Genomic DNA, 14,969 nt, shown 5'->3' with positions numbered 1-14,969 from the left:
AGTAAGGGGCAACCGGTACTAGCGCCCAAGTATCGTTGTCGTATCGATGGCAGCCCAGCTTCTCGTTCGGGCCAGAAGCTGAGGTGTGCAAAAGATCCGAGATAGCCACTGCTGAAGCAAGGGTGAACATCCACGTTACGAAAATCAGCGTCTCTTAAGATTATGGACTAGTCGGGGTCAAGCCTCAGATGATTTCGCTTGACCGCGACGCGTCACCCGACGCGTCGCGGTGAAGCAGCGGGCACGACCACGACAAGGCCTTGCGAATATGCATTCCTTCTCAGTACACTACTACTGTACAACAAGATCTTGGGGGTACACCAAGGACCGCAGTCTTCGATGACAATGTTCGGACTTACTCGGGTCGAGTAAAGATCATGGTGGCACATCGCGATCAGGAACGTGCTCGAATAACCGGCACTGCTGATAATGGGTAGTAATGGCAGCTTGAACATCCCTCCTCAAGGCAGACTGGATGATGCATCCTCCGCATAGGTAGCAGAAGTGAGTGTTGCATCCCGGAGACATGCACTGCGACCGTCCGACACGCGTCAGCAGTCAGTTTAACAACGTAGAATCCGCGGGAGCTCACAGTCATATGGTTGCAACCGGCCACCTTCTGGATTGGTGTTTTGCAGCCTTCGCAGTGTCAGTGCACCAATCAATTCCACCGAAAGGTGGTGCAAACTCACCTGGGCAATACTTCCAACCTCTCCTCTTCATCAGATCGTCCAACTCCGAGGACCCGTCGCAAGAGTGTTGGGGACCACCGATGGTGATTGACTGTTGGCAGGCTTTACACCATATGTAGTTACAATTCGGCAACGGACACGCCAACGTCTTGGTGTCCTCGAGGTCTTGCTTATCCACAAATGCTGATCCTTGACATCTACACATCGAAGACAATGCTTAGCACGGACTCGACTACAACACTCCACTGATTCACTTACTTGCGGCAATGTAAAAACACGCCAAACCGAGACATCTCCATTTCTACCCATGTCTCATATTGAGCTTCCGTGATACCGATTTGCTGGAGAAGAGTCTGTGTGACGACTGATCAACATTCCACATCTGTCAGTATCACCGGCTCTCAACAGAAGGAAGAAGAGCTCACCGCAAGGGTTGCCGTTATCTCTCTCTACCATGCAAATTGGACAAAAGACGGGATAACGATGTTCATTAATCTTGGCACTGACGTAGCTACGGATGCACTCCCGGCAAAAACTGTGACCACACGGATCTAATCGACATACCGAATCTTCAGGTTGTTCGTCAAAGCACACACCACATTTGAAGCTGCGTGGAGCAATCTTCGCCAGTTCAGAGAGCTGAAGTCGCAACAAGTAATCCTCTTCATCGAATCGACGCTGTTGTTCAGCGGCAGTTTCCGCGTCAGTGCAGTCTAGGCCTGTCGAACGGCATTCCATCTGGCGCGCGACGGTATGACGGTTGGGGTCTCCACCCAAGCCATACTGGGTAGCACCTCTCTGGGAGTGAGGATGGGAAGGAGAGGTCCAGGCGCTGTGAGAAGGATCACCGCCACCTGAGGTAGATGATGGAGGCCAGGCAGTCGCTTGATCGGCCCAAGAGGAGGGTGAACGTCCATATCCGTCACGATAACTCCAGTTAGAAGACGACAACCTCTGTCGTTCCTTCACATGTTCATCTGCCATAATCTCCATCTCCGTCAATAGCCGTTTGTTCTCGGCCGCTAGTTCAGACTGCTGAGATTTGAGATCGTTGACCTCCGCACGCAGAGCCAGTAGTGTTAAGCTTGTTTCAATTACTGTTTGCGTGAGATCAGCGGAGGTCGAGAGCAACCCCCTCGACACAAAAATGTGGCCAGAGCAATTTGCAAGTAACTGCGCCTGCCACTGCAAGTCGCCGTGCGATAACAGATGACTGTCCACTGGAAGGATGTCGCTGAGAATCACTGCTGTGTCACGAATTGATGAGCTCAAGGTGAACCCTGCACCCTCAGGGTGACTAGGTCTGCAGTGGGAGTCATAGACAATGAATACCGTTTGAGGGCCAACTGAAAGCTTCAAACAGGCGATAATCTCGGGAGGGCGTGTTATCACAGCGACGCAGGACACTGAGATAGCCTTCATATCTCTGGAGAATGGTTAGAATACCAATGCTATCATGAGGGTGAGACTGACTTCAGTAGAGATGCGAACTGTTTGACGCCGGGGCGAAAGTACTTGGTGGAAACTAACTTCAAACTTTTTTCGAACAAAGGTATCTGGGAGATATCTTCGACCTCCAGATGCGATGTGCTCGACCATGCCGCACAGATTGCTGTGATGTCCTACGGATGTGATTATGTCGCATCGAAGAACACGATAATTGTAGAGAGCTCACGAGCGCTGTGGCCTTGTCGAGGATTGCCTTGAGGAGCTCTTCTCCGAACAAACTGTCTTCCTTGGCAAAACCGATTCTGGCGAAGTTGAGACAAGCTAATCCACAGGAGGATGCGCCCAATCCACCGTACTGGCTTGAACCGGGATACGAAACGACATGCTTGGCGCCCTTCAACACTCCCCGAATCACATCTTCCACTTGTCTTATATCCATCTGCGCAATCGAAACCGTGCTGGTACCAGTGGAGGATCTTTCGCACTGCGACAAAATTGGAGAGAATAACGATTGGACAGGGTCGATGGATAGGGTCGATGGATATAGATGAGAGGACTCGAACGTGACAAGGTCCCTTCGAGTCCTGCGACTCGTGACAGTCTTGACGGACGGGCAAGTGTGACAGTGTGACAGTTCACTCTTGACCCTCTACCGCCATCATCCCTCTTCAAAAACATCAATAACGATTCTTTTTGTTCCTCTTGCAACTCTCCTCTCATTCCCCTTACTCTCCTTACCTTACTTTTTCGTTGTTCACCCTCTCCCTCGCGATGCCTCAAACGCGTGCCGCGGCTCGTCAACAACAAGCCCCTATTTCAAGCCCCGCCCCTATCGAGGGCTCTGCACAGGAGCGCTCCTCCTCTGCCCCCGCCCCCTCCCCTTTTCGCATCAAGATTCTTGCCCGTCGTGCCCGCACCCCGCCGCCCGCTTCTTCTCCACTCCCGGCTGTTCCGCCGCGGCCCCGGAAGCGCGTGCGTCGCGAGCCCGTCGCTGAACCACCTCTCCCCGAGGCCTTGTCCCCGTTCGCGGCCTTCAATAGTGATGAGGACATCCCCTGGATGACGCAGGCTTCCGCAAATGCCAGCTCTCCCACGCGCCCTACCCTTTCCCACCGTTCTCGCGAATCCTCTCCCATACAGGCCAACAACGCTCTGTCCACCCCCTCTACCGTTCGCTCATCTCGCGCTGCGGTTCGCGCTCTCCTTTCCAACGCGTTCGCTGACGTTCAGATGCTCTACTGGCAACGTGCTGACGAACTCAACCAGCTGTTCCTCTCACGTTCTGAAATACCCACGGCTAGTGCGACTGCCCATACTTCCAACGTTGCACTGCCCATCTCAGGTTAGTATCTTTCTACTGAACTTCGCATCAGACTTCGCCTCCACGGCTGTCTGCTTTGTTTCTGTCACTTCGGGTTGTCGCAACGCGCACCTCTCCTCTGTATCAAACGCATATTGCAGCGCATATGCTTCTTTTTCGGGCTGTCGCAACGCGCACCCCTCCTTTCTTTCATAATCATGTCGCAGCGCGCATGATTGTCCTCCGAGTTGTCGCAACGCGCACTCCCCTTCTTTCACCCACGTCGCAACACGCGTGCTCGTGCTTCAGGTCGTCGCAGCGCGCACCCCTCCTTTTTTCTATACGTGTTGCGGTGCATACGTCCACCCGCCATGCTGTTCATTTGTTCTACCCTGCCCGTTTTCATTATCTTCTAGCCGTCACATCGTGTTGGCTTGTACTTTCTGCAATTCCGGCTCATGTGCGAGACTCGCTCGTTCTTGTCTCGCAGTCAGAGTTCATGTTGCCAATGTTGCACTGTGTACTCTCTCACTGCTGTAATAGCCCATCTCATGGTGCTCACCTGCCTTTTTCCCGCAGCCACTCGCACTTTCGTGTCGCCTTCACCTTTACTCGTGTTTCTACGCATCTCTTTAGTTGATCCTTCCATTGCGTACATTGATGATCCAATGAGTTATGCCACCCTTGACGTGGCCGAGTTTGTCGCTATTTTGTAATCACGTCACTGTCATATTGTTCAATTGGGAATGATTGTCCTTATTAATTATCGTCTCTGCAGCACGTGTTCATATCTCGGATTCATCGCCAGAAGGTCTTGTGCTTGCAACTTCGCGGCATGATTTCCCTTCGCAATCTGTCCAACTCGCTGGTAACATGTTACCCGACCTTCCAGCCGTTGTCACTTGCATGGAAAAAGGATGGAAACAGTACATTCCTCTCTCATTGCTGACCAATCAGGCGTGTAAAACGGCGGCTTTACGTGCCTCCAAAGAGCATCTTAAGCTTGACAACGGGTCTGTCTCCATTGCGCAGGCACCACTTGACGCTCGCGGTGAAAAGCACCTGACCACCACCGACTTCATGGAAGCCTCTGGACGTTTCCTCAACATAATCTCCGTACACTATCCTGACGTCAGTGGTCGTGCACTCATCCATGACCAGTTTGAAAAACATTTCCACATGATTGTCCGTCGTGTCGATTTCGGACAGTATCCCGGCCTGTATGTTGAGTATGATATTCAAATTCGCCGTCTTCACGCTAGCGGTCGGCGTTTCCGTCCTGCTGACTGGCAACATGAGATATTCACGAATATCTGTGACGAGTTTCTACTTGGGTCGGCCTCCGGCCGGTTCACATCTGCAGGGTACCCTGTAGAGAATGCTCCCCCTGCATTCTTGTCTGTCCAGCCACGCTCGAGTGTGAACTCTCGACCTCCACAACGGACGTCCTTTCGTGCAGACCCTAAGCCCAATGATGCATACAATCTATCGACACTCCTTGCCACCATTCGGTGCTTCCTCTGTGGAGCTACTACGCACGTCGGGCGCAACTGCAAACACAATGTGCTCCCATTCCTCGTACGGCACACTGATGGGAAGATCACCACCCCGACAGGAGAAACCATCTGTTTCAACTACAATTCCAAAGGGTGCTCCGAGTCTAACTGTCATCGTGTCCACGTCTGCTCCCTGTGCGGCAAACCCGGTCATGGGGCCAATGCTTGCACAAAAGCTTGATTTCTGTCCCATCGTCACGCCTTTACGCTGGTCGGTTTGGCGTGACGAGCTCGAGGCTGCCGGCTGCCTTGACTCCTTTCTTGACATTCCCTCAGGTATTCGCGATGGTTTCCACATTGGCGTTAACTCTCTTCCGTCCTCCACATATATTCCGCGCAACCATTCCTCCGCTTCCGATCATCCTGAAGTAATTCTTGACTACATTGCCACCGAACTCCTTGCCCGGCGATACTTTGGCCCTTTCCATCCCTCGCGTCTCGAACAGCTTATTGGCCCCTTTTGGTCTTCACCTCTTGGTACGGTTCCGAAGGCGAACAGCCCTGGCGTATTTCGCATTATTCAAGATTTTTCCTATCCTCGTCACAACCCCGCGATGCCTTCCGTCAATTCCGATATTGACAGCGATGATTTCCAATGTGAATGGGGAACTTTTGCGGCATGTGTTCTTCTCATTCTCCGTGCTCCGCCAGGTACCCAAGCATCTGTCAATGATGTCGAGAAAGCATATCGTTGTGTCCCCATCGCTCCACAGCACCAACCTCTTGTCGTTATCATGTGGAAGGGTCTCATTTACATGGACCACTGTGCTGCATTTGGTACTTCCAGTGCCCCTGGGATATTTGGCCGTATTGCCGATGCTGCTGTTCGCATTTTTCGTCACCATGGTGTTCAAGATGTAATCAAGTGGGTCGATGATTTTGTCTTCTTCCGCTACCCATCAGGAACGGCCGTCGACGGGTCTCACCTATATAGCTATGATGAGTCTCTCTTCTTCTCCGTTGCCGAACGTCTTGGATGGCCATGGTCTATGTCAAAACACATGCCATTTGCTGACTGTTTCGAGTACAACGGCTTCCGCTGGAGCATCTCGATGCGCACAGTCGAAATTCCGCTCAGAAAAAAGGAGAAGTACTTGTCTCGCCTTCAGCCCTGGACTGCTGGCTGCAAAGTCACCCGCAAAGACTGTGATCGTCTTGTGGGTACGCTCAATCACTGCTGTCTCGCGTTACCCGCAGGACGCTCTCGACTACCTTCCTTGTACCGTCTGTCTGCCTCCTTTGCCCACACATCGTCCGAGTATGTGCGTCGCTCGGTCTCATCTGCAGTACTCGACGACCTGCGATGGTGGCATGACCAGCTCTCCTTATCATTCTGCGGGTCCTCTCTCGTGATTCCACCTCGTGACAACAGTCGTACGATTTTTGTAGATGCTTCCTCGTCCTGGGGCATTGGGCTCGTTGTGAACGGTCGCTGGCTCGCATGGCAACTGGTTCCGGGCTGGAAAGACGATGGACGTGAAATCGGTTGGGCGGAAATGGTTGCTGTTGAGCTCGCCGTGCGCTTCCTCATACACGATGATGTCTGCGACTCCCGCATTACCATTCACTCAGACAACAAAGGTGTTGTAGGAGCCTTGGATGCTGGACGGTCACGCGGAGTGCAGCAAAATCGGATCCTGCAACACATCGTATCTATGTTCGCTTCTCATGGCATCTGGGTTGACATGGAATGGGTACCTACCAAAGATAACCCTGCTGATGGACCTTCTCGTGGTCAGCTACCTCCTGATACATACAAACTCTCGTGTCCGTTTACCTTACCGCGCCACCTATTACCTTATGTCTCCCCAGTTTAATCAGTGTATGTAAATGTCTGCCACACGCTCTGTATTGATTTGCAGCTCTAGTTTCAATTGAAATCTCAGCCATGTTCACAATTGCATCCTCCGCTGATCCTCCGCATGCACTCATCCTGCACAATGGTCTCCACCGACCTCAGTGCATCTCTCGACCATTTCTTCGACTTCATCCGCAAACACCCCACCGAGCGGTACCCTTCCAGACATCTTCGTTCTACACCTCTCTGCCGGTTCTCTCCATACCCCAAGCCTCGTAGCACTCACAATGCTCATGGCCCTACCAGACTGGTACTGTCAGCCGCGCAAATCCACCCGGGCGCGACTCTGATGTCCTCTGCCGCCGATGCGAAACTCCTGCATGTCCTAGATGCATCTCTTGCGGACTCCACCACAAAGAACTATCGCTCCTCTCTTAATTCCTTCTTCCGATTCTGTGACGCAGAACGTGTCCCGCCTCTGTTCCGCCTACCCGCCAGCGAACACTTGCTGTGTTGTTTTGCGGCTTCTAAGGCTGGTTTGCGCCCCCGTAACACTGTTCAAAACTATATCTCCGCCGTCCGTGCTTGGCACATCATCCAAGGTGTCAACTGGAATGGTGGCCTACGCCTCTCCTACGTGCTCCGTGGGGTTGAGAATCTAGCACCCGATCGTAAACCCCCACGTCCCCCAGTTACTCGTGTGATGCTTGAGCTCCTCCACGAAAATCTCGACACCTCGATTCCTCTCAATGCTTGCATCGTCGCTGCTGCAAACACCGCTTTCTGGACTCAATCGCGACTCGGAGAAATACTCTCACCCGCTATGCACTCTTACGATCCGCGGAAAATCCCATCACGCCAGCACCTATCCTCTCCGTCCACTGAGCATGGTGCATGCACTCTGCACTACCCCTGGACGAAAACGAAGAAGTATGCCGGTGACAAGTCGACGGTCACGCGCCAACTAGGTTCCTCCGATCCAATCGCCTCACTACAACACCACCTGCTTGTTAATGACGCCCCAGTCCATTTCCCCCTTTTCACCTACCATGACCGTTCGGGTTCATTCGTATGTCTCACTCGAAAACTTCTCCTCCGGGTATGCAACACTATCTGGAAGCAACGCGGCATTGCGCACACCACGGGACACTCCTTCCGCATTGGTGGGACAACTGAACTTCTAATGAAGGGAGTGGACCCAGCCGTAGTAAAGGTGATGGGCCGCTGGTCCTCCGACGCTTTTCTGCGCTACTGGCGTAATCTCGAGATCATCGTTCCCCTCCACGCGCAACTTCTTGCACCGCGTGTACAGCCCTTCCTACCTTCGACTTTAAAGTCACGATCCCGAAAACATGTAACTTTCAAAGTGGTTTGACAACGAAACTACATTTTGTATTATATTACACCCTTCTACTGCTACATATCTGCTGCATGCTCGGCTTCATCTCCTGGGGGTTTGCCAAGTTCTCCGCTCGTCAGAGCCTTCGTCTCGCATTGGGCGATCCTCGCGCTCACCCTCGGCACACCCCAGGCCCCCGAACACCACCACAGAGGTGCACGGGAGCGGGCATACTGCCTGGCCTCACCCACCACTAGCACTTAGCTACTAGCAGAGCCCGTACATCCTCAGTTAGTCCGGAAGACTCAGGCACGAGTTGAGAGGACTCGAACGTGACAAGGTCCCTTCGAGTCCTGCGACTCGTGACAGTCTTGACGGACGGGCAAGTGTGACAGTGTGACAGTTCACTCTTGACCCTCTACCGCCATCATTCCTCTTCAAAAACATCAATAACGATTCTTTTTGCCCACCCACCCACTACCTCACACATTCTCTTACATAGTAGCTTCGTGCGTGCCGCGGGCGATCCTCGCGCTCACCCTCGGCACACCCCAGGCCCCCGAACACCACCACAGAGGTGCACGGGAGCGGGCATACTGCCTGGCCTCACCCACCACTAGCACTTAGCTACTAGCAGAGCCCGTACATCCTCAGTTAGTCCGGAAGACTCAGGCACGAGTCGCGGGTCGCGGCAGGCTTCTTTATCGATGACTGGTTCCGAATGGACGTCACGTTTGATGTTTCTTGGTCTTATTCTTGCGAATGGAGCTTGTTCATCATATGCATATAATCTGTCCTTTGCAAGTCTGGGAGGGAATCTGGCATGACCAACCGAGTTGTTCACAGCCCCCTGGTTTGCCAAATCAGGAAAGTCTCCAAGAAACATGCAGCGCGGCTGATGGCGAGATGAAAGCTCGTACCACTGCGCACTACAGTGCTAGTACTATCTATGGCTATTGCGCACGATCTCAAGCTAGTGCTTAGCGCTCAAGCCCCAATGACAGTAATAATATTACTAGCTGCGATCGCAGGTGCATCCACCGGACTCGGAATTACTTATATACTAGTACTAGTACTATCTCCTCGTTTACAGGCTCATTGCTATGTAGTCCAGCCTCGTCTGTCCACCCAGGGAGGATTAGTGCCCAATTGGGTACTGGAGCGGAGGATTGGTCGCGAACCGTGCCGAGCAGCGGGTGCCGCTGCAAAGCCTCTCCCAACCACTACCTCTTGGCCTTAGGGGCGACCTACAAGGAGCCCACGGTGCGCGAGGTGATTTCAGACCGGCCCCAAAAGAGGCGGCTGTGCACTCGGCTCGTGCGTATTCCAGTAGGAAAGAAGAGGGAGCCTCCTTTCTTCTCAACTAGTATGTGCAGGGTAGGGCCAGCCGTTAAGGCCCCTGATGAGGCCCCTTGGCAAGGGCCGAAACCCTGGTCTCCCTGTACTCATTTTTCCTCGCCACGCGCAGAAAGACCAGAGCCCTATCCTCGGAGACAGGCTCTGGATCTTTCATCGGGTTTTGACGCTTGGCTGGACGTGGTGGCCAGGATCGTTCCTCACCTGGCAACGTCACTAATACTGTGAATGATGTAGCGGTCCTGTACAACTAAGAGATTCGATGACGACTTGTAATCTCAACATTCAACACTAGTCAATATCCATATAATGATCGACCTCAGGCTCGATCAATTGGCACTGACTATAGTGTGCGGTAACAGCATCTTCAACGTCCCTCCGCAAAGGAGAACGTATAATGCTCTCCCCGCACAAGTAGCAGAAATGTGTATTGCATCCCGGGGTCATGCACTGCAAGTACAAGTAGATGGGATAATCAGCTTGAGGCGACAAACAAACAATTTTGACCCAGACTCACAGTGATATGATTGCAACCGTTTACTTTCTCGATCAGTGTGTTGCAGCCTTGCCATTGTGATTGAGGCGCAACTGAAACATAGAGTAGAGCAAACTTACCAGGACAACGTTTCCAGCCTTCCTTTTGCATCAAACCAATGAACTCAGAGGAGCCATCGCAGGAGTGCCGGGGACCATTCAAGTCGATCGCTTGCTGGCAAAATTTGCACCATACGTGGTTACAACCATTAAACGGACAGGGAACTATATCAATATTGTCAATGTCTGGCTTGAACACAGACGCTGAGTTTTGACACCTGAACGACCATCGTATTAGCAGGGTACCTGACCACCGGGTGAAGCCACCTACTTAGGGCGCGCTAGGAACATGGAAATTTGAGCCAAGCCCATCTCTGTCCACGTGCGATATTGAGCTTCGGTTATGCCGATTTGCTGTAGAAGGCTATCACTAACGACTAGGGAGAATCTCGCCGGGCTGAGTACAATATTGACAGTTCCAGGAGAGAAACGAGCCCACCGCCATATTCGCCCTTCCCTTCCTCCGTCATGCACATGGGACACAGTATAGCGTACCGACGCTCGTCAATCTTTACGCTGACGTGCTTGCGGATACACTCGCGGCAGAAGCTGTGACCACACGGAGCAAGTCGAGCCACGGAACCTTCAGGTTTTTCCTCAAGACACACTGTGCAGGAGAAGTTGCGCCGCACGTTATTTACGGGCTTCTCATCTTGCCCTCGTAGGTGCCGATCCTCCTCGTCAAACTGACGCTGTATCTCAGCAGCAAATTCAGCATCGCTGTACCCCCGGAGATCCGCCTCCTTCCCTAATATGCGGTCATGCGTATTGTGATCTGCACCGGGCATGCCGACACCTAAGTGGGAATGGTCAGCTAAGAAAGATGGACTCCATCTCATTTGGGGGAGAAAGTTGGATGGTGTCTTGCAATGCGAAGGGTATTGTGAAGGACTAGCAGACGCACCATCAGCCTGGCTCGACGATCGTCGTTCGAACGCGTCATGAGAGCTCTTGCGAGCAGATAACCATTCTCTCCGCTCCTTTTCATGCACCTTCCGCATGATTTCCATTTCCATCGCTAGTCGTTCGTTCTCGATGCGCAACTCCAATATGGCCAGACTTGATTCCATCACAGTGTGCATCAAGTCAGTCGTGCTGGAGAGCCGGCCCCTCGATTCAAAAATATTGGCGGTGCAATTCACAGGCAATTGAGCGTCCAGCCTTGTGTGATTATACTTGATTATCCATGGCTACCAGTGCAACGAGAGTCGTTGCCGTATCGCCCGGAGACGTGCTCAAAGTGAACCCTGAGCCATCAAGATGAGCGGGCCTGTTATGAGAATCATAGATAACATATATCGTGCGGGTGAGAACTGTGAGCTTCAGGCATGCAATGGTTTCCGGAGGGCGCGTGATGACAGCGACGCAAGACGTAGGAATAGCCTTGAGCTTCCTGGATATTCGTTAGAACACTAATACTACCCAGAGGTGAGAGACTGACTGCAGTAGTAATCCAAATTGCTGGATCGTCAGACGAAAGCAACGGGTGGAAACTAACCTCAAGCTCTTCGAAAACAGAGGGATCTGGGACATCCGTCCAATCTCCACGGGGAAATCACTGGACCATGCGCCACAAATTGCGATAATGCACTTCAGGGTACCCTTCCGACCTAGCTCTTAGCTTCAACATAATCTATATTGTGTAGTGGCTAAGAGCCTCTCAGGTGTCAGACTGACCATGGTACTAATACATGTCCCAGGGCATTATATGGGATTACCCAGGGCAAAGGCAGGGCAAAGGCTGGTCCAATGGCACAATTATCATATGGGATGTCCTATAGTACTAGGGCATTGATATTTATATCCCAGTATTACTGGTTGTCCCATGGTGCCAGGGGTACATAGGGATGTCCCACTATTAGTAAAACATGTATTTTCAGGCTATTGTATGGTAGTTTTTTTATACTTTGTTCCACTATCATATTATCTAAGCCTTAATTATGAAAACAGTGACTATAGTGATATAAACAAGCACTTTATTTGCATATTATATAAGGTGGGATCTCCCATTTTAAGGACATCCTAAGATGTTATTTTAAGATTCACAGATATTTAGTCTCTTCTTTAGCCTGAAGTTTCTATTTAACTACTATAATTATCTAGAGATTTATACTAACAGTTGAATTACTAAGGTTTAAGAGTGACAGGTCCTTACAAGGGATATCCCATCACATAAAGGGACATCCCATAATACAAAGGTGTCATTCAGTGAATGCATTTCTGAGTGTGACTTGACTGAAGTCTTAGGTCAAATGCCTTTCTTTTTTCATTCAAATACAGTATATGATAGGAGACATGACAAGAATATATCTCCTTTGCTAGTATATTAGTAGACTGAGTAGTTTTATTTCTTGAGACACTTGGTGAAAGTTGTAGTATAGCTATGATACATACTATGTGCCAAAGATTATATCATGCACTTATTTACAGTATTCTAGTCACTGTTTTTATAATTAGAGCTTATACAATATGATTGTAGAACAAAGTATAAAAAAACTACCATACAATAGCCTGAAAATACATGTTTTACTAATAGTGGGACATCCCTATGTACCCCTGGCACCATGGGACAACCAGTAATACTGGGATATAAATATCAATGCCCTAGTACTATAGGACATCCCATATGATAATTGTGCTATTGGACCAGCCTTTGCCCTGCCTTTGCCCTGGGTAATCCCATATAATGCCCTGGGACATGTATTAGTACCATGGTCAGTCTGACACCTGAGAGGCTCTTAGCCACTACACAATATAGATTATGTTGAAGCTAAGAGCTAGGTCGGAAGGGTACCCTGAAGTGGATAATGTCCTATCAAGGTGATCGCTTTCATAGAGGAAACACGGGTGCAAGAAAGCGCTCACTAGGGCAGTGCTTCTGTCGAGGATCGCTTCGAGAAGCTCTTCTCCACTAAGATCTCCCTCCTTCTCAAAGGCAATCCTCGCGAAGTTGAGACAAGCTAAACCACAGAAGGAGGTACTAGATCCCTTATATTGGCTTGTCCCGCGGTACGAAACGACGCCAGCCGCATTGGGTTTCGTCAGAACTTCTCGTATCGCGTCTTCTGCAAGAAGCAGCTCGGAATCCTTTTGCGCAGTTGACATTGCACTTGGTACAGCTCCTTACAGAGCTGCAATCTGACAATGCTCTTGTCAACAGCCAAACGCGAGGATGAAGATGGTGCCAACTGTGAAGGCGTATCTTGCAGGTGGCTGTGGGCACATGTGTATCGATAGACGCTCTCGTTTGTTTGGCCGGGGAGATATCGATGTGATGATCAGTACCCTGTGCTTTCTCATCTTGAGGTCATGCCTGCGAGGGAATCTGCCGCCCGCATTGATAGCTGGTCTAGCGTGTGCGTGTGAACGTTGAACGCTTGTGCGACTGAGAGTAGCCTGGCAGGTCAGAGTCTCATTGAACATGAGCAAAAGAACGAGCAAAAAACTGCGGCAGAGCGGAAACGGAGAACAGGTCATAAGGCTACAGATGCGCGTCGTGTCCCTTCTAAGTTATATCACAGATCTACGAATTATCGTCAAGATCACGAACCTTAAACAATTCGGCCTGCGAGCGGCACAGCACCACCGCACGAACATGGGGTCTCAGAGAAGGTGTTTAGGCAATACTTTCCGAATTCGACATCGAGGATTTTCATCAAGACAATTCCGAAAAGTTATGAGCAAGTCCCACTGACAGAGCTCACACGTCTCAGGAGCACCACGGTATGTCCCCGCGTATACGAAGTAGACGTTCTATCCTGAAACGCAAAGATTAAATACAATGTTTGATAGCGTGCTTGACGCACAGGTTCCGTATGAATAATAACTGTGACAATACATCATATTCTGTAGCGTCCAGCAGAATAATCCCTACAACTTGGATTAACCTACACTTTCAGCTTTCCCACTTTGTCTATAGAATGTTTTCAGGATGTAGTCAAAAAGCGAGCTGCACGACTTACTTCCGGATGCGCTTTGAACGTCTCGTAAGCTTCGCGATTGAACAAACTTGCTTCAGTTTCGTTCTCTGCATTGGGACCATGTGAATTTGAACCGCCTTGTCATAAGGAAATGCATGAGAAACCTGGTCTCACCGAAGCCACATTCTGTAAGAGTTTTCGACTCGTCTGTCAAAATCCACTCATCGTGGTCAAGATTGATTATTAAATTTGTGGTCTACTGCCGGAGTATAAGAGAATAAAGCAAAGGGGACGGTAATGACGGACCTTAGCGCCATGTGCTTTCGCGTAGACTTTGATAGTGTCTGGTAGCACGAAGAAATGAGTCGTGTACCTATAATCCTCAATATTTGTGCTTACCGAGAACGAGGGTCCGATACGCCTTCCAACCAGGCTCTCTCTGTACAGCTACGACGCGCATAGCTCACAGCCAGAAGTAGAGCGAAAGAATGCCACAACATGGGTACCTTGACGCGCAATCTCCTTCAATTGACCGACGGTCGTCGTGTCGAGATTGATATTGTGCAGCACGAGACTGCGCTCGGTGCGATACTCAAAGGACTTTATGATGCGAAGAGTGAGGGTTGCGGATGTACTGGGGAGAGCAAGGTTTGTGAGAACGTCTGAGATTTCATCCGACATCTGTGCGAGAGGAGAGAGAAGAGTTCTAGTAGGGAAATCTCGAACCGGATCTAGTTACCTAGCTAATCCAAGGACCGGCCACCGCTATAAAATACTTACTTACAGTCCTAAGGCTATCGAACGTTGTCTGGCACGACACTACTTTATCTCATATTTTAAAGCCATCGTACACACGAACACTCGGCGTACTGTATGCACACCCAGCGGGGCTATTTCTCCGAGAACATCCGTTCCACAACCCACTTCGCGAACTTGCCCCAGCTGACGACGGTCTCGAATCGAAC

The 14,969-nt window shown here is 50.7% G+C and overlaps 3 protein-coding genes across 3 annotated transcripts; 1 reads left to right on the top strand and 2 right to left on the bottom strand.

Annotated features, from left to right (window-relative positions):
• Positions 1-375: 375 nt before the first annotated feature.
• On the bottom strand, positions 376-2,580 carry SCP_0409390 (hypothetical protein; the record flags this gene model as incomplete). Its single annotated transcript, XM_027757667.1, has 7 exons — positions 376-531; positions 593-639; positions 693-889; positions 951-1,056; positions 1,118-2,118; positions 2,166-2,314; positions 2,368-2,580. The coding sequence occupies 7 exons, from the start codon at positions 2,578-2,580 to the stop codon at positions 376-378; spliced, it is 1,869 nt and encodes a 622-aa protein (XP_027613468.1).
• A 332-nt stretch (positions 2,581-2,912) lies between these two features.
• SCP_0409380 (putative reverse transcriptase domain protein) lies at positions 2,913-8,170 on the top strand (the record flags this gene model as incomplete). Its single annotated transcript, XM_027757666.1, has 8 exons — positions 2,913-3,355; positions 3,408-3,483; positions 4,021-4,076; positions 4,140-4,153; positions 4,220-5,019; positions 5,090-6,764; positions 6,819-6,823; positions 6,884-8,170. The coding sequence occupies 8 exons, from the start codon at positions 2,913-2,915 to the stop codon at positions 8,168-8,170; spliced, it is 4,356 nt and encodes a 1,451-aa protein (XP_027613467.1).
• Positions 8,171-13,979: 5,809 nt separating this feature from the next.
• On the bottom strand, positions 13,980-14,685 carry SCP_0409370 (UPF0538 protein; the record flags this gene model as incomplete). Its single annotated transcript, XM_027757665.1, has 6 exons — positions 13,980-13,997; positions 14,047-14,111; positions 14,179-14,260; positions 14,311-14,348; positions 14,404-14,451; positions 14,511-14,685. 6 exons carry the CDS (start codon positions 14,683-14,685, stop codon positions 13,980-13,982), a joined length of 426 nt encoding a protein of 141 aa, XP_027613466.1.
• Between the last annotated feature and the right edge of the window lie 284 nt (positions 14,686-14,969).

Source organism: Sparassis crispa (genome assembly GCF_003851025.1).
Source record: "Sparassis crispa DNA, contig_000003F, whole genome shotgun sequence".
NCBI lineage: Eukaryota > Fungi > Basidiomycota > Agaricomycetes > Polyporales > Sparassidaceae > Sparassis > Sparassis crispa.
The sequence above is the reverse complement of the archived record's forward strand: the minus strand, read 5'-3'. Positions and strand labels throughout refer to the sequence as shown.